Source organism: Melospiza georgiana, chromosome 24 (assembly GCF_028018845.1).
Source record: "Melospiza georgiana isolate bMelGeo1 chromosome 24, bMelGeo1.pri, whole genome shotgun sequence".
NCBI lineage: Eukaryota > Metazoa > Chordata > Aves > Passeriformes > Passerellidae > Melospiza > Melospiza georgiana.
The window spans coordinates 9,159,289-9,179,195 of NC_080453.1; the positions used below are offsets into that span (position 1 = coordinate 9,159,289).

General features: G+C 54.5%; 1 protein-coding gene across 1 annotated transcript in view; it reads left to right on the top strand.

Annotated features, from left to right (window-relative positions):
* Positions 1–6,257: 6,257 nt before the first annotated feature.
* The window catches only part of ARID1A (AT-rich interaction domain 1A), a 53,326-nt gene continuing 39,676 nt past the window's right edge, over positions 6,258–19,907 (top strand). Inside the window, exon 1 of the mRNA XM_058040245.1 lies at positions 6,258–7,392. Within this exon, the coding sequence (XP_057896228.1) occupies positions 6,301–7,392 (1,092 nt within the window). The 5' untranslated portion in view covers positions 6,258–6,300. The remainder of the gene's footprint in view (positions 7,393–19,907) is intronic.

The window sequence follows — 19,907 nt, forward strand, 5'->3', positions numbered from 1 at the left end:
TGTCTCGCTGAGCTGCTGCTGTCACAGCCACGCCGCGCTCTCACAGGGCCCCGGAGCTTCTCCCCTGCCCTGCCGGGAAGGCACAAGGTGATGAACGTTTTAAATCAAACCGTATTTTCGGGACACCTCACTAAACCCCAAGCTTGAGAAATTCGCTCGCCTCGTGATCCTGCTCTTGCTTTTTAATTCCACCTGGACCGAGTGTACAAATAATGAGGGGGTTAGTTCTGCTCCCCCTTCCTGGGTGCCTGCTGAAGGGATGGATGTCTGTCAGCGATTTGGGGGTTAATTCAGACAAGTTCATTTCACATTCTGGGTCTGCATACACGCAAAGAGCACGCGTGGTTTGGGGTGAAGGATTAGTGTGCAGGGAAACAAAACCAATTGTGGATGTGAATATGGGATGCACTGGATGTGTGTCTAAGCATTAAATCGAGAGGGGGCTGGGTTTTAGGTGACTTTTCGCCCCATTCCGAGATCATGGTCACAATGCACCGTGTTTCAACACTCCCTGGGCAGAAAGGGACACGGAGGGGAGGCAGGGCAGTACCCCAAAGTGCATCTGGGCTTCAGACCGCGCTGCAATCTCTTAGGGAGGGTATGCCCAACCTTTAATTATTCAGTTTAAACAGGCCTAGAGCACGCCACATTTTTAAGGCCTTTTCCCTGGTGTCTCTAGGAGGCAGCCTTCATCGAGCGAGGAGAGCGAATCTTGGCAAAAAGAGCACCGAAGGATGTGAACCCCTTGGAAAATTCCACTTCCTGCCCAGCACTGCGTGTCCTTGGGTCTCTCACTCATTCCCATGCACTTAACGAGGGATTTCTGCCTCAGGCTACCACACCAACTTTCTAAATAAACGCCGCGCACACCCGAGCGCGGTGCTCTGCAGTTAATCTCAGCCCAGCACCAGCTCTCTCTCCTCTCTTCCTACTTCCCTCCATTTTATTTCTCCGCTGGTTTTTCTCTCCAGCAGGCTCCAACTCTCTCTCCTGCTGAACTTGCCGGGAACAAAAGGCTCCGTTCCCGATCCAGCCCGCAGTTGCCGTGAGAAACTTCCTCGCCAGCGCTGTCTGTCGCTCCGCTCTCCCTCCCTCGCTCCCTCCCTGCCTCGGGAAAATGGCAGTGCGAGAGCTTGATGAAAAGGGGGAAAAAAACCCTTCTTTCTCAGCGCCTGCCTCTCCCGCAGCACCCCCCTCCCCAGCCGTGACGCCTGAACTCAAACTTCTCTAAAAATACACTTTAGGAGGGTAGATGTTCACGGGAGGGGATGTGTTTTTTACGCCCCACTGAAAAGAGGCACCGAGGTGGGGAAAGGCCGAGGGACAGCTTTTTCCAGACAGGAGAACCTGCTGCAGACCCCTCCCGCACGGCATCGCCAGGTCCCAAGGATTTGGAACACAATAAGTTTTCCTTCAGTGGGAAAATCCAGGCCCAGAGTTCAGATCTTTCTCTTTTTGCAGATTTAAAAGCCCCTTTTTTCCCCCCCTTTTTTAACTCTTCACAGTGGGGTTCGCAGCAGAAAGCGGTCTCTCTGCCAACCCACCCGAGAGCTCCCAAATCTGGTGGCATTCAGGGAAAACAGAAGGTTGGCTCCGGATCCAGTGCAGGGGTTTTTGCAAACTCCGGTCCGCGTTTTGATTTTTCTTTTTTGCCCTTTTTTTTTTTTTTTTTTTTTTTTTTTCTTTTTTTTTCTTTTTTTCAGTAGATTTACTCTTCCTTCCCCGAGCGCACCGGAGCGCTGCTGTCCGAGGGCAGCCGGGGTGCACCCCCGGGTGTACAGAACAAACGGGGTTCGTCTTTGCCTGCACTTCATTGTTGTTTTCCTGCCCTTCCCGATGTCCCCCAGTTTTCCCTGGAATCACCAATTCCCACCCCCACCCTTACTTTCGCTGCGGGGTGAGCGCTGCTGTCCCCGCTCAGCCCCAATCCGCTCACATGTGCCCCCAAACTTGCTCTGTCCCGCTTTCCCCGCTGGGTTGGCTCGGTGCGGGCCGGGGGCGCGGGACACGCGTGGCCCCAGCCCCGGCTGCCCCCGGGGTCGCGCAGGATGCGCGGGGGCTGCGCTCCCGCGTCCCTTCCCCTCCGCAAACTCCGCTTCGCTTTTTCCTCCTCCTCCTCGCCAGCGCTGCTAAAATAATGCATTTCCTCGAGTCAGGCCGAGTCCACTTTCCTGCCTTAAAATGCATCCAAAGTTTCGCAGATCGCTGTCAGATGTCACCAGCGGGCTCTCGCCGGGGCTCGCTCCCTGCCCGGGGGAACCTGGCGTGGGAAGCAGCAAAACCCCTGGAAAATCCACGCCTGCCTTTGAGCTGCTTCATTCAGCAAAGGGACAGAGTTACCTTTGCCTGGCACTCACAGCGCACAGCCATTGTGTCTCCCCAGAAAGCCAGATTGTACAATATTTTAGCATTATGTTGAAGTGGATAAGTGAGCGTTGTCTTGCACGATGCCCAGCATACAAATAATTCAAATAATATCAATCTTAGTGGTGATGGAGCCACAAGGAGAGTGCTTAACCCAGATACAACAAACGCTGCAAGGAATAGGCTGGGCAAATACAAACACATTGAAAGGAAATGTGATTTTCTGTAGCAAAAAGCCTATAAGGGAAGCTGAGGCACAGCCAATAACCCTCCCAGCTCCGTTCCATCTTTTGCAGGGCACCCCATGGATTATAATAGATGGATCTCTTGTTCTCGGGTCCGGCGTGCACATCCCCGCACGCCCGGTGCGGGTTTAGAGCATCCCTCCCCATCCCCACACAGCTCCTGCATCCCTGCCCAGCTCCCCTCGCTCTGCCCTGCCCGCTCCTCCAGACTTTATCGGGAGCCGCAGCCGGCTCCGGCAGCCGGATCCAGTCCGTGTTTGTAGCCAGGGAAAGGCTGGATAATGATAACTTGTGTGTGCGAGCTGAGCCGAGGCAGCGCTGACTTTAGTCCGGTTTCCATGTCAACGATTCAGTCCATATTTGCCATCACACAGTTGGCAGAGCCCGTTTTTTTTTTTTTTTCGTGGAGGGGGGAGACACTACTCCTGTTTCTAGTACTGTAATCTAGACCAGGTTTCCTAAACTGCCTTAGTGCTGGGTTAAATGGCACGGCCACCTTCATGAAGGAGACTTCCAGTCAGGAGGAGGCAGCGCGGTGGCGGTGGCCTGCAGTGCCATGTGAGCGCTGCTTCCCAGCCTATCTGCGAGCCGGGAGCCGGGCCGGGCTGAGCGAGGCGTGCTCGGCTCCGGGGACACGGGCACGGAGCTCTGCCGAGCGGGGACGGCCCCGGCTGCCCAGAGCGAGGATGTGCCGCAGGGAAAAGTCGCTGCCGGTCCCGTGCACGGCCGCGACATCCCGGGACGGCGGGAGGATTTTCAGCTCTTAGGTGGCAATGTTGTTAAGAACTGTGCTGTCATCTGCTTCCCAGTGCTCATGGCTGGGAATTCACTGAATGCCTCAGTATTGAGTAAAGTGCCAGGGCCTCATTGATGAGGCGTATTCCAAAATCTGCTGCAGCTTTCACAAACATTTGGTAAAGTGAGTGTCTCCTCATTGTGTGGGTGGCTGGGGAATCCAGGCTGCTTTTCACATTACTATCAACACCGGGTTTCATAGTCTGACATAGTGCTCCTTGGAGGGGGTTCCAAAAGGCGGACTCAGGTAGAGAGGTGTGAGCTCAGGGTCTTTGCCTGGATGCACCCGAGCTGCTTCCCAGGCTCCTGCAGTGAAGTGGTTAAACTTTTGGTGATGCTCAGTGAGATGGTGGGGCTTTGCTCCCAAAGCAGACCTATCTCTGGGCTGGAGGCTTGAGATGGTTCTGGGGTAAAATGGCAGAATTCTCTCCAGTTCGTGCTTTTTCAAGTTTACTGCCAATGAAACACCCAAGGAATGGTGTTTTGGTGCTGGGCACCATGGACATTAACAGAACACTGGGCTTCACTTCTGAGAGTCCAGCCTGATATTGGAGGAGTTTTCCCCCTCTTTTCCTTTGTCTTTCCAGTACCCAGGATTTAATCAAATAACTCATCTGATAAGAGGATGTAGATCAATTTTCGTTCTAGTACATTCCATAGTTTCCAAACTCTTCTGAGGAAGAATATCTTGGTGTTTTTCCTTCTCTGTGGTTCACACACATCTCACTGTAGCCACAGGGCCTCCCATGTGAGATTTCAGCATTGTGCTGGGGCTCCAACCCTTGAGAAGGCCTTGAGTCCTATCACAATACCAATATCATCATTTATTACTTATTTTTTCCTAATAGTTTATTGACAGCTGAGGAGAAAGGCTGACCAGCCAATTTGCTGGATGGAATCTGCTCCATATTGCACAGTCAACTGTGCAGGCTGAGAAATGGCAAAGGTGCTTTGTTTGGAACCTGAGGGGCAGTTCCTTGCTCTGGAAAACACTTAGAGTTTTGCTATTTATCACCATATCCCACCTCCCCTCCCACTTTCCAGCTTTGGAATAACCCCTTTGTTCCTCCACCTGCACTCTAGATGATAAATATTTCATATTATAAGTTTTATAACGGGTGTGAGGGCTGAGCTGCTGTCAGCAGACACTGACACATTCACCGGATCCCCGGCAGGCACACGGTGCTGGCAGGGACCCAGTCCTGCTGCCCAAGGCTTCTCCTCCTGCGCTGGACTGGCGTTTGCTCCCTCCCAGAGGGATTCCCTGTGTGTGTCCCGCTGGGTGCTGGGCTGGGGCCAAGCCCTGCACAGGGGTCACTTCTGCCACATTATCTGTTCTGTGCTGATGTTCTAAAATGGCAGCCTCAGACCTCAGAGCCTCTTTTGGCTCCCCACCTACTGTTTTCTGATGTTTTCTCTCATCTTAAAGTTGTATTTACTTCAACTTCACTTTTCTAAGTATTTCCATATTCCAGAGGAACACTGGTCCATGGGACCCAGGCCTAACCCACACCATGCCTGCCATTTTTATTGGACATCTATGTCCTGATTTCTAAGAACTTGGTGTTTATATCCCAAATAACTCATCTTTGTGTCCCTCCCGTGCCCTGCACCACCTGAGGTTAAACGGGCAGGTTCAGACCCCGCTGGCACAGGCCAGGCTATGTCCAGGGCAGAGCTCCAGGTACATTGCTCTCCTCCCTCTTCCCGCTCTGCCATGGGCTCGGGATGGAGGAGGAGGAGGTGGGAATCTGGGTCTGAAAGGGTTGCAGAGGAGCATGGCCCAGTTCCCAGTTCACCTCTTGACAGCCGGGGAGCTCCAGCCCGGCTGGGCTCTGGCTGCCAGCGCATCCTGTCCCGCTGCCCAACGTGTTGTGTCTAGATGCGCTCAGGTGGTTTTGGATCTGGGAATTCCTGGTTCCGTGCCCACCGCCCTCGCCTTGGCAGGAGCGGGGAGCCGGACTTTCTTGGATTGTCCGCGCGTGCAGTCACAGCCCTGGCGCGCCGCCAACGCCTTTTCCAGAGGGACACGGCCAAGCGGAGAGGAAATGACAACCGCTAACAGTTCGCAGAGGGCTTAATTCTAAATGGAATTTCTAGGGACAAAGAAGAGGCGCTTCGGTAACCCACGGGCAGAAACCCCGGGGCCGGCGGCCGCCCAGCGGCCAGCACGCCCCCGGAGCGCTCGGGCCGCGGGACATCGCCCGCTGCCCCCGGGGATCGCCGCGGGCGGCTCCGGCCCGGCGGGGGAGCGCTGCCCCCCGGCCCCCGGCTCCGCCGATCCGCCGCGGGTTTTGCGGGCGGCAGCTCCGCGCCGGCGGCGGCCGGGGCCGGCCCGCTCCTCCTTTGTGACGGGGGGGAGGCTCCGCTCCGGGCCGGGCTGCGCTCCGCTCCGGGTTTGGCAGGCGGCCGCGGCGCTGGGTAAAATGGCAGCGCTGAGCCTCGTGTCGGACTGAGCCCGCTCGGCCGAGCAGAGTCGGAGCTCGCCCAGCCCGGCCCCGCCGCCGCTCGGCCCCGCTCCGGGGACGGCGCCCGCCCGCCCGCCGTGTCCCCCCTCCCTCCCTCCCGCCTCTCCCGCACCGGGAGCCCCGTCCCGGGTCCCCCCCCACCCCCCCTTTCCTCCTCCTTCCCCCCCACTCCCTCCTCCTCCCCTTTCTCCGCCGGCTGCAACCGAGGAGGTACAGCGGGGCCAGGCCCCGGGAAGCCCAGCCCAGCGGAGCCCTCCCCGCCTCGCCGAGCAGGCCGGGGGGGAATGAGCCCCCGCTGCCCTGAAGAGCCGCCCGCCGCCGCCTGAGCGGGGAGAGCAGAGCAGCGAGGCCTCACGCCGGCCGGCCAGGCAGGGAGCAGCTCGGGGGGACCGGTCCGGGGGGGTGGCCGGGCGGGGAGGGGGGGGATCATGGCTGCTCAGGTCGCCCCCGCCGCCGCCAGCAGCCTGGGCGCCCCGGCTCCATCCGAGCTGAAGAAAGCGGAGGCGCAGCAGCGGGATTGTCCCCCGGAGGAGGCGGGGGGTGAGGCGGCGGCGGCGGAGCGCGGCGAGAAGCAGGCGGAGAGCGAGGGCCCGTCGGGGAAGGAGCTGCAGGACGGGGCCGAGAGCAACGGAGGGGGCGCAGGGGCCGAGTCCGACCTGAAGAGCTCGAACGGGAACCCGGGCCCCAGGCCCGCCGCCGCCGCCACCCTGAACAATAACCTCCCGGAGCCGCCCGGTGGCGGCGGCGGCGGCGGCAGCGACGGGGTGGGGGCGCCGCAGCCGCCGCCGCAGCAGCAGCCGCCCCCTTCCCACCCGGCCGCCTTGCCCCCGCCAGCCTACGGCTTCGGGCAGCCCTACGGCCGGGGCGCCGCCGCTGCCTTCCACCAACATGGCGGACAACAAAGCCCTGGCATGGCAGCGCTGCAGAGCGGGGGCCTGGAGCAGAACTACCCGGGGCCGGCGGGAGCCCCCGCGGGGCCGCCCCCTCCGCAGAACTCGCACGGCGCCGGGGCCGAGCACGGTTTCCCCAACCATCAGTACAACTCCTACTACGCGGCCGGGCGCAGCGCCGGCTCCTACCCGCCTCCCCCCCAGGCCTACGCCCTGAGCTCCCCCCGGGGCTCCGCGCCGCCGGCCGCCAAGTCCCCCGCGGCCGCCGCCGCCGCCGCCGCCTTCCAGCAGCAGCAGCAGCGCTTCGGGGTCATGGGTCCCTCGGCCGCCGGCGGCGCGGGAGGAGGGGGCACCACCCCGCAGCCCACGGCCACCCCCACCCTCAACCAGCTCCTCACCTCCCCCAGCTCCGCCCGCGCCTACCAGGGGTACCCCGGGGGCGACTATAGCACCGGGCCGCAGGACGGGGCGGCCGCCGCCAAGGGCGCCGCCGACATGGTCTCGCAGTACGGCGGGGGCAGCGGCCAGGGCTGGGCAGCGGCCGGCGGGGCCCCGCCGAGGAGCCACCACGCGCCCATGAGCCCCGGGAGCAGCGGCGGCGGGGGACAGAGCCTCGGCAGGAGCCAGCAGGTACCGGCCGGGCCGCGCGGGACGGGCCGGGGGGGGCTCCGGGCACGGGGCCGGGCGGGGGGCGCGGGGCTCGGGGGGCTCGGGGTGGCGGCGGCGGCTCTCCCGCGGGTTCCCCCCGCCGGGCCGGCGCTGCCGGGCGCTGCCATTGTCTGTGCTGCTCGCTCGCTCTAAAATGGCTGCCTCGCCGCCTTCCCTTCCTCCTCCTCCCCGGCCTTTGTGCGGGGCTCCCGGGCCGCCGCCGCCGGGCTCCCCGCCGCCCCGGGGGGCTCTGCCGGGGGCCCGCGGGTCGGGGCGGGCGGCGAGGGCCCGGCGGGGCCGGGCGCGGGGGGCCGGGGCGGCGAAGGGCGCGCCCGGGACATCGCGTGGCCCCGGCAGCGCCGCCGCCTTCCCGCGGCCCCGCGACCCCCGGCGCCGGCCCGGGGGGGTCCCGCGGCCCGCGGCGGGGTCCGGCGGGGCGGGCAGGGCCGCGAGGGGCCGGCGGGGCCGCGGGGGCCGCGGGGCGGGCGGAGGGGCCGCGGGCCGGGGCGGGAGCGCTGCCGGGGAGCTGGGCGATGGGAGCAGCGAGTGCGGATCGCTTGGGTTTGGGATTTGAATTATGGAGGTAAAATCCTTCTGTCAAAGCCAGGAGACAGTTGGTCTTAGGTTGACATCCCATCTGTGATCTGATTGGCTCCCCATCCCCTGCTCTTGGCCATTTATAATTGCCTCTGATGTAATGGTACAACCATCCTGATGAGCTCATAAACTTCCACACTCGCCTCCTCCGCCAGCCCCGGGACGGGGCAGCCCCGCGCCCCTCTCCGCATCCCCCGGCGTGACCTTGAGCCCCGCACGGAGCGGGGGGCCGGGGCACGTTGTTTGTACCTTGGCTTTATTTTCCTTGTGATGTTGGATTCAGCCTGGAATAGAGTCTGTGTTGTCGGAACGGTGGCAGGGCTGCTCCGCACAATGGGCTTGCTGTTTATTTTGGTTATGTGACTTTCCCCTTGGTATAAATGATTTCTTTGATGGATCTGAGGATGCGTTTGTTCCTGCCTTGGTTTTGGCCCTTTTCAGAACTGGGGCTGTTTGGGTTCTTTATTAGATGGGAGCATGTGGGGCGTTCTGGGGTGTGTTACTGCCTAAAGAAGGAGAAAAAATCCTCGAACAACCAAACAATCAGATCCAAACTTGTGGCCAAAATGCTGAAATTGGTCGGTTACCAAGAATTATCAATTTACATTCAACAGAACTGTGATCCAGGGCAGGAGTCTCTAGCTCTGTGTCTTAGGGCACATTGACTTATTTTGAATGAGAACTGATCTGTCTCCTTCCCCCCCATAAATACAGGCACTTCCTAGAGGCTTCAGGTGCTGGTTGTGGTCAGGCTCAGCAGTGTCACAACTCTTCTGAGAAGTGGAACTAGCAAAAGCAAGCCTGAGGATTACCTTTATTGTTGGATGTGCAGAATTCCCTCTTTGCTGGAATAGGAATGGCCAGGAAACGTGCAGAGGAGAAGGCAGCACAGCATCAGACATTTTAGATACGGGGAAAAGAGGTGCTGGTATCTTTATCTGACAGCCTCGACTCAAAGCAGGTTCCTTTCTGTGCTCAGACTCGCATCTCCAAGGCCTGTGCAGGGCTAAACTTCCCTTTTCATTCTGTGTGCTTTGCTCCAGCTTTAGGCCGAGGTTGGAGAGATTTGGTACCACGTAGGGTGACCTGCAGCCTCCAGAGCTTCCCTTCTTGCCCAGGACTTCTCCTGCGCTGATCTGAAGCCTGCTCAGTTGTTTGTCCCTTGATTACCAAAAGCACCCTCTGCTGCAGCCCCTTGAGTGGCTGGAGTGGCTTTTCTTTCAGGTTCTGCTGTCCCAGAGGGCAGATCTGCTCTGCTGGGGCTGTCAAACATCCAGTGGTGGCTGGCACTGAGTGCTGGAGCATCCTCAGGGAAGGTTTCAGCTGCTCGGGAATGTGGCCATGTGTTCCATGGATGCACAAAGTGCTTGCTTTGTAAATCCTGGAAAATCTCAATTTAGATAAAATGTACACTAAAGTACAGACTCAGGTTGAACTTCTCAGGTGTTTTCCTGCAGTTCGCTTCTGTCAGTGTTCTGGTGCAAATTTGTAAAAGAAGCTTTTTTTGTCTTGGCAAATGAATTTTGCTTAATTCCATGAGCTGCTGACACAGTGAATTAGGAATACCTGAGTAAGTAGTCCCATAAACTGGAATTATTAATGAATAGTTGTTTTTAGAATTAGTTGGGCTTGAGGAAGGACTAATAGTGGATGTAGAAGGTTAACCAGCAACTCCCTCACCTCAAAAACCAAATGACTTTCCCCCCCAGTCCTTTTTGTGCCCAGGAATGTTGGACTTAGACTGACAATTCCTCTTTTTCTGCTGGAAAAAGAAAAGAGCAGAGGTATCTAATGAAAAAAGCTTCCACGTGTCATCTGTGCTGCCCACAAAAGGTTGATTAATAATAATAATAATAATACTCCAGGCCTGAATTACAGCCTCCTGTGCTGTGTACTCCTAAATTCCCTGGATTAGGAGAATTTAGAGCTTTGTGTCTTTCTTTGTCTTGCACAGCAATGAGCAGAGCAGGTGCTTCCCTCCCAACTCTGAGAAGCTCTGGGAAGGCAGAGCAGGGCAGAGGGCAGCTCGGCTGCCAGAAACCTGCCAGGAGCATCTCGGGCAGGCTGGGGAGGAGGATGTGGGAAGAGCACGCCTGGCAATGCTGGGGCACCTTGGGGTGAGGAGCAGGGTGGTGCCTTTAATCCCTCTTCAGGGACTCTTCAGGAATTCTGAGTGATGCTATCGAGAGGATTTTGTCACTTTGCTCATCAGGAAAGGCCCGGTGATTTTCTGTGAAAGTTGTTTGGGTGGAATGCTGCCTGCAGTGAGCGAGAGGAGTGTGTGGGTGACCAGGGGTGGCTCCTGTGTGTAACCCTGATGGGTACTTCACCCACAGCCAGTGAACACAAGGATGCTCCGTGTTTTTGGGGACTTTTGGTGTTTTTTCCAGATGATCTTTCCAGCTGGGCAGCACAGAGCAGGATCAGCAGATCTGTGCTGTGTGGGATGAGAAATCCGGGGTTTGCTGTGGCAATGACTTGTTAGAAGCCAGGCCATGGGTCCTGGTTTTCAGTTTTTCCAGCTCTTCCATGGATTTGTTTGCACTGCTTCCCCTCAGAGCATGTAGCAGCTCTTAGTAATGCGCCAGTTTTCCCAGGGTCGTGGGATTTAAAGGAAACTGCTTGAGAGAAAGGTCTTCCCTGCCTTTAATAGATGGGCATTTCTCAGGCTTTGGCTACAACGAAGTGTCTCCTGTAATGGGAGAACTCTTTGGATCACATTAAACATTGACATCTTGGATAACCTCCCCATAGGTGCCCCGGCATCTCAAGGCCTCTGTTATAAGTTCAGTGATAGCAGTTTAAGAATCTTATGTTAATTTAAAAAAAAGCTTTTGGGCCTGTTGCCATACAATAGCTATTTTTTGTTGACTTTGATTCTGACTTTAGTAGCGAGTGAGGCATGAAAAACGTTGTTGGAAATATGGTTTTAAACTAAATTGGCACCAAAAGGCACTGTGCTGCCAGTGAGCTGCGATGTCTTGGAATGGGAAATTGGGACCTGGCTCCTCTTGGCTCGTGGTTTTTCCTTGCTTTGCATTGTAATGTCAGGAGCCCTGGAGTTGTGTGTTGTGCACTGGAGCTTTCCAACAAAAAGGAGAGTGCTGCATCTCCTTTCTCTGAATGAGCGATTTTAGGGCTTGGCTGTTTTAGGAAAAGCAGGAAAATTCTGCTGCTTTGATTTTTTTTTTTTTTTTTTTTTTTAAATCTTGTTAATCCTGGTGTGGACACTGGAGGTTTTGCTGCTTTATCTTTTTTAAACAGCCTGAAGTCAACCAGGTGTTGTCTGATTCTCTTAAAATCTCTCATTTTCTGCAGCACCATCTCCCTGATGCCCAGCTTGGAGGTGTCCAGTGTTTCCAGGCACGATGTGTGTGGGATACAGGACAGTAAAACTCAATCCTCACTCTCAGCTGCAGCTTTTATTTTTCCCTGCCCTTATCACCACCAGTTTACTGGGAAACCCAGGACAAACCACTTGAGTGTTGTGGTGAAATGGGGTTAGCAAGGCTTGCCTACTGCTTTTTATGGAGTTTAATTGAGCTGCCCTGTGAATCCTTACTTATTATCTGGGCTAGGGGAGGTTTCCCCTATGGTTCTCTCTTGTGAGGATGTTGTTGGTTGCAAGACAGAACTTTGTTTTCTGGAAGGTTTTATGTTTGACTTTCAGGCCTTTTTTGGGGGGCTAGAATGCTTAGTGGTTTCCTGGAAGTGCCCAGTTTTATTCCTTTTACCTGCTGCAACTTCTGTTTCCTATTTCTGGGATCAGGAAAACTTCCTGTTTTCCCTCAACAAGCAGGCAGAACTTCTTCCCTGGTCTTAAATAATATTGGAAACTGGGCTGGGGGAGGCAGGACAGTCAAATGTTCTGTTACAAAGCTGTGCCTGACTGTTCTCATAAGCTTGGTGTATTCATAATGCTTTGGGATTTTTCTGTTGTCTCATTTGAGAACTCTGGTCAGTGGTTCCTGTGTTACAGACGTATCACACGTTCCATGAGGGCTGTGCTAAAAATCCCAGCAGCTTTCCTTCAGAGAGAAAATAATGTCTAAAATTAGGCTTAATAGTGCAGCTGTTGGTTTTATCTGTTACCTCATGCACGACTTTTCCACCACTTTTCTCCCTTACTCTTTTCAAAGGAATGCCACCAATTGGAAATCCAGCTTTTACCCTCTGCATCTGTGCTCTGGGTAATTAAAATATTAGAGGAGAAAATGCCCTTTCCAGTTCCTACTCTGTGTATTTAAAATTCTCTGGCTAGTGAGCCTGATTTCTTCTTTGAATTGCAACTCCTGAGTGATGGATTGCTCTGGGGAGAAGCTGGTCAGCAATGCCATTGCCCAATTCCTGCTAGGAATGCTGGAAACTCTCAAGGAGCAGCAGCAGCAAAACAGAAACTGAAGGCAGCAAACCTGGTTGGGGAGATGGAAAAGATAAGCTTGTCAATATTTAGCCATTTGCTTTTTCCCCTCTGATGTGGTGCTTAAACCATCAGCGCGGGTGGAAAACAACATTTCCCCTTTTGTTCTGGTGGGAGAGAAAGGAGGGATACCTTCCTGCTGGAAAAAAAGGTGTTTTTAAGAAGTCCTACAAAAGTTTTTTTCTGTTGTGTGCTGGCTGCAAAAAGTTCAGTCTTTAATTTATGCACGGGCAGTGGGAAAACTGGACTGGATGTGTGTTAGGCAGAGCCATAAATCTCCAGCTGGAAGTGAATGACAAGAGGGATGGGAGGAATAAAGCTGGTTTTTGGCACGTTGGAACAGAGCTGCTGGGGCTGTGTCCGGTCCCTCCTGCCCACCAGAGGAGCTCTGCTGCCCTTCTGGCTCCCCTGGGAAAGCTGGGGAGTTCCTCACCTGGAGATAGAGCACGGGTCCTTCTGGGGGCTCAGGGGGACCACGCTGTGCCCACGCTGTGCCCACCATCAGTCATGTCCAGGAAAACTCCAGGGCCAAATTCAGCATCCTCTCTGCTTCTGGAGGTGCTGCTTTTGGTTCTTTGCATCTGAAGTTCTGCAGGAGCTGGGTTTCTTTAGGATTCTGAAGTTCTGCAGGAGCTGGGTTTCTTTAGGGTTCTTTGGTTCTGAAGTTGTGCAGGAGCTGGGTTTCTTTAGGATTCTTTAGGATTCTGAAGTTGTGCAGGAGCTGGGTTTCTGTAGGGTTCTTTGGTTCTGAAGTTGTGCAGGATGTCAGGGTTTGTTTGGTTCTTTGGTTCTGCAGGATGTCAGTGTTTCAGGCAGCCTTTTGTCTCTCCCTGTGAGGCAGGGCTGCAACGTGGGCTCTCAGTTCCCTCAGTGGCTGTTCCTGAGCAGCTGAGCCGCTGCTGTGGGAGCTTTGGGAAGGGCTGAGCTGCAGGGCTGGGAAGGGTGTGAGGGGAATGTGACTCCTGTGTCTCATCCTGTGCTGTGAGTGTGACCCCAGCGTCCCTCCCTGGGTTAGCTGAGCACCTTGAGACCCCTGGGATGGAGCTCTGTGCTCGAAGCAGAGCCCAGGGCTGCACAGGAGGAGCTGCTGCTGCCAGGACTGGGCTCCTGTTCGTGTTTGACCATTCCCTGTCCCAGTCAGACCTGGATTAATCGTGTGTTAGCACATGCTGAGCCAGGGGCTCCCACCCCTGGCCCTTCCTGCCCCTGAACCCCAGTGCTGTGAGCCAGCAGCTCGGTCCTGCAGCTGGAGCATTCCTGAGGGCTCTTGCACCACATCGAGGAGAGCATCTCCAGGTTTGCCACAGTGTCTTTGTGGAGTGTCTCTGAGTGTGAAGTGACAGCTCAGTGAGTATTTACACAACGTGGGCACGAGTTCTCTGTAGTGAAACGGAAAGGATGCTGCATGATGACAGGTAAACTTAATAAAAGCTGCCTCAGAATTCCTCAGCAAGTATTGCTTTTTGCTTTAGGTGTTAAGAAGAAAATGTAGCTGGAGTCTAATTTCTAATAATGTTCTTTATATTTTTTTCTGGGAGAAAAAAGAGACAAAGGTGTATAGGCTCAAACAGGGGGACTGGTTAATTCTGTTAATAGGGTAAAGAAATATCTTTGTGAGAAAGTGGAGATAGTATTCATGTCTTAATTCCTATGATATTCCCGTGAAAAATCAGTTTGTGTAAATAACTCCAAAAAACCTGCTGCTCCATTACAGTTATTGGCATTTCATGTGATAACCAGCATGTCATTATTTCCTTAAGCCAGCTCTGGTAATTGAAACTCTTTCAAGGACAAATTCAATTGCTATTAACTTTCTTTTTCTCTATTTTTTTTAAACTTGAGTAACTTTCTCTCTCTCCTGGATAATTAACATTAGGCCTAAATTGGTCCAAGAAGCTCTGGGTTAGATGTGGGCAGTGGTTTTTGGGACCCCTGGTGGAGCAGAGGCTGCTCCTTGTCCTGGATTTGTGGGTGCTTGGCCGCGTGGGGAGCCAGAGGGGACCAGGGGTGGCTTTGTTTTGGTGGGATGTGATGGACACATCTTGGACGTGGCTGGGAGGAGGCTGAGGCCAAAGGTGGCCCTGACTTTCTGCCACTTGCGACTTTCCACCCTTACAGATTCTGTGAAACTTTTCTCACAGAGAAATTCTTGAAGCTGGGAGGGCTCTGGACTTTCCCACCCGGGGAGGATGAATGGGTTAAAGGAGTACTTTCCTCCCCTCCACTCACTTGTGAAATTTCATTCAGGTTTGACTAAGAGAAACCCTGAAAATTACCATTTCCCTCCTGATGTCAGCAGGTGCTGGCGCCCTGCCTGTGAGCAGGAATGTTTGAAACCCCGGGCCCAGCCCAGCTCCAGCTGCACTCCGGGCTCTGGGAATGGCTCTGCTGGGGCAGGAGCTCAGCATGACCAGGGCTCACCCTGCCAGGACAGGGCGCATGGGGCTGGAGGGAGCTGAGCTGCTCTGGAGATGGCCGTGCTGCTTTGGGTTTCAGCCCTGAATGGGATCACCGGTGAGGAGAACACGCAGTGTGGGCTCTGCTGCCTGGCAGGTCTCGCTGTGGGCTCCTCGCCTGTGTTGTCTCTCTGGTGATGATGTTTTAGAGGCCTGGAGGTGAATTGGTGAATTGATCCTCCGCCTCCAGAGCAGGACCAGCCACCCCTGAGCACAGACAGCAGGGCTGCCCCCGTGTCTCAGCGCTGTGCTGCTCATTGGACATTAGGGAGAACACTCCAGCTCAAATCACGTTAATTGAGTGTCTCTTGTCCTGTCTCTCCAGGTGTGGAGAGCAGAGGCAAAAGTGCACACACAGTAACCTGTCTCAAACCCGTGGCTTTGTGCCTGTTTCCTTGAGAGAAACTCTCTGCTTGTGTTGCAGAATGCCTCCCTTTGCCTCCAGGTTACTGTGGGAATTCTCCTGGAGGGCTTGGACTGTCCTGCTTTGGCACCTGAACTCTGCCAGGGTCCTGGGCTCACTGCTCTCTCTGGGATCCTTCCTGGAGGCCTGTTTGCAGTTCTGTACTTCATAGCCAAGGGTGGATTTAAAGTCCAAATGACTGTAGGACTATGCACCCTGTGCGAGTTTAGGAGGAGAGTCTGGTACTCATTAACTCTGTGTAAATAATTAAGCCAGTGCCAGGCTAGAGGTGATCTCCCCTCGGCCCTGCTCCTTGTGAAAGGCTTTCAGCAAGAGTTCTTCCCTCTGTGCAGGAGATCCAGTGAAACAGTGGAAGTGCTGCTATTAGTTAAAACTTGATTGTTTTTTTCTCTTTAAATTATCTTTGACTTTGGGGTTTGCATGGCTGATCAAGGAAAAGACTTCCCATTCAAGGCCAGTTTACTGAGTGTGATCACGTGTTGCAGAAACTGCCTTTATGTGCTGTGGCTGCACGTGTGTCTCTGTTCTGGGGAGTCCTGCAGCCCTGTCCCTCAGGCTGCATGGGTGAGGGAGTATTTTTTATTACAAAAAAACCGCCAAACTCATTTACTTACTGTTCTGTGGGGCACTTGTGATGATTGCAGTGCTTTGGATCCCCTGGGAAGGTCCTGGGGCAGCTGCTGTGTACAGACAAGTTGAACATTAATTTTTTAAAAAATTATGTGTGGATAAATCGAACAGTGTTTTGAGAGGAGACATTTAAGTATCGAAGTATGTCAGAGATTTTCAGGTTATGGTGGCAGACCATGAGGCTTGAAGGAGGAGTTTCCATGTTTTGGAAGCCTTTCCCTGGCTCTGCACCCTGCAGGTGGCAGAGGGGTGCTCTATACCATGGCTCAGAATCCAGGTTAATGCCCTCCCTGCTGGGTCAGAATTTCCCTCTGGGCATGGGGTTACACCTAGAGCAGTTTCCACAGGATCACAGCTTGGGGGGAGCTCTGGAACTGTCCCAGCCAAGCCCTGCCCAGGCACGGTCACCTGGAGCAGGTGGCACAGGGACACATCCAGGTGGGTTTGGGGTGTCCCCACAGAGGGAGAGTCCAGCCCTGCCTGGGCAGCTCTTCCAGGGCTCTGCCCCCCTTTCCACCTCATGGAGAGAAGTTCTTCCTCACGTTGAGGTGGAACTTGTGTTCTATTTTATGGCCACGGCTCTTTGTCCTGTTACTGTCACCCCTGAGCAGAGTCTGGCACCATCCTCCTGAGAATTTTCTCTGGTTTAAGGAAAAATCACCTTGATGGAAATGTGGTTTCCAGCAGCCTGTGGGCAGGATGTGGCTCCCTGGGACAGGGCACACTGCTTGGGAAGGGACTTTGGGGGGAATGAGAGTGTTGGCATCAAACCCACCCTGACTCAGGTCATGCACTGGCTGCTGTGCAGAGACACTGACAGACCAGCCCTGCCCCAAATCATCCTGTCTGCCTGGACTTGAGGGGTGTTTCTGAGCCCCTTCCCTGTCCTTCCTGCTCGGTTCATGGCCATGGTGGTGTTGCAAAAGCTGCTTTCCACGTTAATTGTGATTGATTACCTTGCAATCTGGGACAAGATTCCCTTTGAAAAGCTATATGCTGATTTGGTGTCAGGAATTAAAATCAGATGAAGTGATTAGCGTTGTATGAAACATCCCAGACAGCCTTGGTTTTCAGCTGTGTTGTGGCCCTTAACCCTTCCGTGCCCTCTGTTTGGAGCGAGGTGCTCAGTCTGCAGCCCCTGCTCAGGTGAATCACTCAGCTGGGGTGCTGGGGACCCTGGAGCAGTGCTGGGGACCCTGGAGCAGTGTTGAGAACCCTGGAGTAGTGTTGAGAACCCTGGAGTAGTGTTGCTGAGCCCCAGAGCAGGGATTTCCTGGCTCTAGTGAGGACTCTGAGCGTGCTGATGCTGCTCCCACAGACCGAGGAGCAGGAATTGAGGAGAGCTTTGTGTCTGATCACTCTGTAAATGGCAATAAACTGTTGAGAGGTGTCACTGCTGTCAAGGTACAGTCATGGCTCATCTTCCTTTCCTTTCCTCATACGAGTTGCCTTACGGTTTCTCGTTATACCTGTTCCTGGAACCAGTGGAGACTTTGCAGCGTTGGCTGTTCCTCCTGCCCCCATGGCATTGGCACGCTTGGGAATTCTTGTATCCTCTCCCCAGCTGCCAGCACACACTCTTAACTCACTAAGCAACTCCCCACGTTGTTCATTCTGCCTGGAAAGAAAGCTGGATTTTTCTGGATGGAGATGCAATAAAAGCCCAGGGACAGAAGCGAGCATGGGGCAACAGAACCAGGCTTCAAAAATTACTGTAAGCAAGGCCTGGTGGGCTTTAAAAAAAAAAAAAAATTAAGTAACAAGGACGTTGTGGCACTCAGGATGTGTCTGTAGTGAACCTGAATCACAGCAGCCTTGGCTTGGTGAAGGCTCCAGGAGTGTCTTCCCTGCTGTCTGGAGCTGCCTTGGCTGCAGCTCCAAGTTTCTTGCCCACGTAGACTTTCCATCTCCCCCAGCCTCCTCTTCCCCAGCAGCCCGGCTTAGCTGGATGCAAATAGCTCGTTTGGGTGTAAATACTGGAGATTGGTTGTGGCTTTGCTGTAAAGTTACAGAGCCCATCCTCAGTAAATGCAGATGGTAACTTGTCATTACTGCAATTTTAAATATTTTTGGTTCCGTGGAACTGAAGTGGAGGCTTGAAGGTTGAATTTTAAGGCTAAAATAAGAGGAGGCTCAATAAAATCCACAAAAATAGCACCCGGATTTGTCAGCTGCTGTAATGACAAGGGAAATAACGTAACTTTTCTGTTTCCTATTAGCAAAACAAAGCTTTGCTACCTTGTTTCGGGTTGGACACGGAACACAGCGGGGTCGGGAGTGATGGGAGGGGGTTTGGGATTTACTGAGTTACTTCCTAAGGAGGGAACAGCGGGGCTGGTGGCGCAGTGTGTGGGGACAGCTCCTGTACCCCAGGGGTGTTTGAGGGACTCTTGGGGTGATCAGTGATGCTTATCTGGCTGGGCTAGGGCTGTGAGAGCAGCCAAGCCTGTGTCACCCCATCCCCGGGCCAGGGTGGTCTCCACTGTGGAGCTGTGAGCAGTGAGCGTGTGGTGGAGCACAGGGGATGGGTTGTGTTGGCACAGTCTGGGATTGCCTGTCTTCCACAGATTCATGCCCAGCCTCAGACTTCTTGGATGGTTTCTATCTTCCACAATGCACTTTTGAATGAGTTCAGGCACTCTGCAGGAGCAGGGGAGAGCTGAGCCGTGGCTTGGAGCAGCTGCAGGCCCTGACACGCAGCTCCTGTGGAAGCTGTGGGTAAGATGGAGCTCTGGGACGAGGCACCTCCAGGAGCTGCAGCTCTGCAGGGATCAGGGTGGCTGTGTCCTCCTCCCTCGAGGTGCTGTGTGTGGCAGGAGAGGTGGGGCTGTGGGGACCCGGGGTTGTTCAGAGCCCTGAGCTGGTCCCAGAGGCTCCCCAGGAATGCCCATCCCGGCGTGGGAAGGGGTCATGGGAGTCTGCCTGTCCAGTTCAGTCTGTTCAGCCAGTGTTTATTCTGGTGTAAAATGAGATGAATTTGCAAAGTGATGAGATATTCAAATACAGATGGAGCTTTCAGACACACAAGTGGGTAGAAACCTGTGCTGCTGCATTTTGCAGATGAAGATTTATCAGGAAAGTGTTCTTAGAAAGGAACCCAGGAGGCTGTGCTGGAGGTGTCTTATCAACTCCAGAGCATGCACCAGCACCCTCAGATTTCTGTGCAGAAAAGGCTTTTAATGAACTGATAAAACTGCCTTTATTCTAGAAAGCAAACTGCAGCGAGCCCTTGCGTTGGCTCTTCCTTCAGACCTCCAGTTTTGGGAAACATCCCTCGTGCTCAGTAGCAAAAGACATCTGCCCGTGAGATCAGCAGGACTTGTTTTAAAGGAAGCAGGGGTTACAGGGAATTAGCTGGGTGACTGAAGTCTGCCACAGGTTGCAGTGTCTGAATGCATTTACGGGGCATCTGGAGCCCTTTCAGGTTTCCAGCGCTGTTCAGAGCGAATATTTTGGGACTCCCCGGCTGGTGATGGGGAACAGCTGCTCTCGTGCTCCTTGGAGTGAGATCGCTGAGGCAGCGGTGACACTGAGTGTAACTCTGCTCCTCCAGCCTAGCCCTTCCTCCTGCTGCCTTTTTTCTGGCTTGCTCTTGGCCCGGTCCCACTGCTGGGGTACAGCAGGAGCTCCTTGCAGCCGGGCTGGAGCTGCGAGGACACCTTCGAGAGCCCTTTTGTTGACTGGCCTCCAGTTCATTAGAGCAGAAGCAGGAGGCTGGCTGAACTTAAAGCCTGATTTAATATTCAGGAAGGAAGTTTCTTTCCATCTTAAAAGGAGCAGCACCTCATTACAAGGATCACATGTTCCTTTGGATCATCTCCCATGGAGCTCAGGCGCAGTTTTCTTTACATCTTGGTGTTGCTTGGATTTTTGGGTGGAGTCAGCAGTGGCACTTGGGGAATCCTGGGGCGAGTTGCTTGAATAATGTGCTTGTAAAGTGAATTGAAGCCTGACAGTGAGGGATAGATAG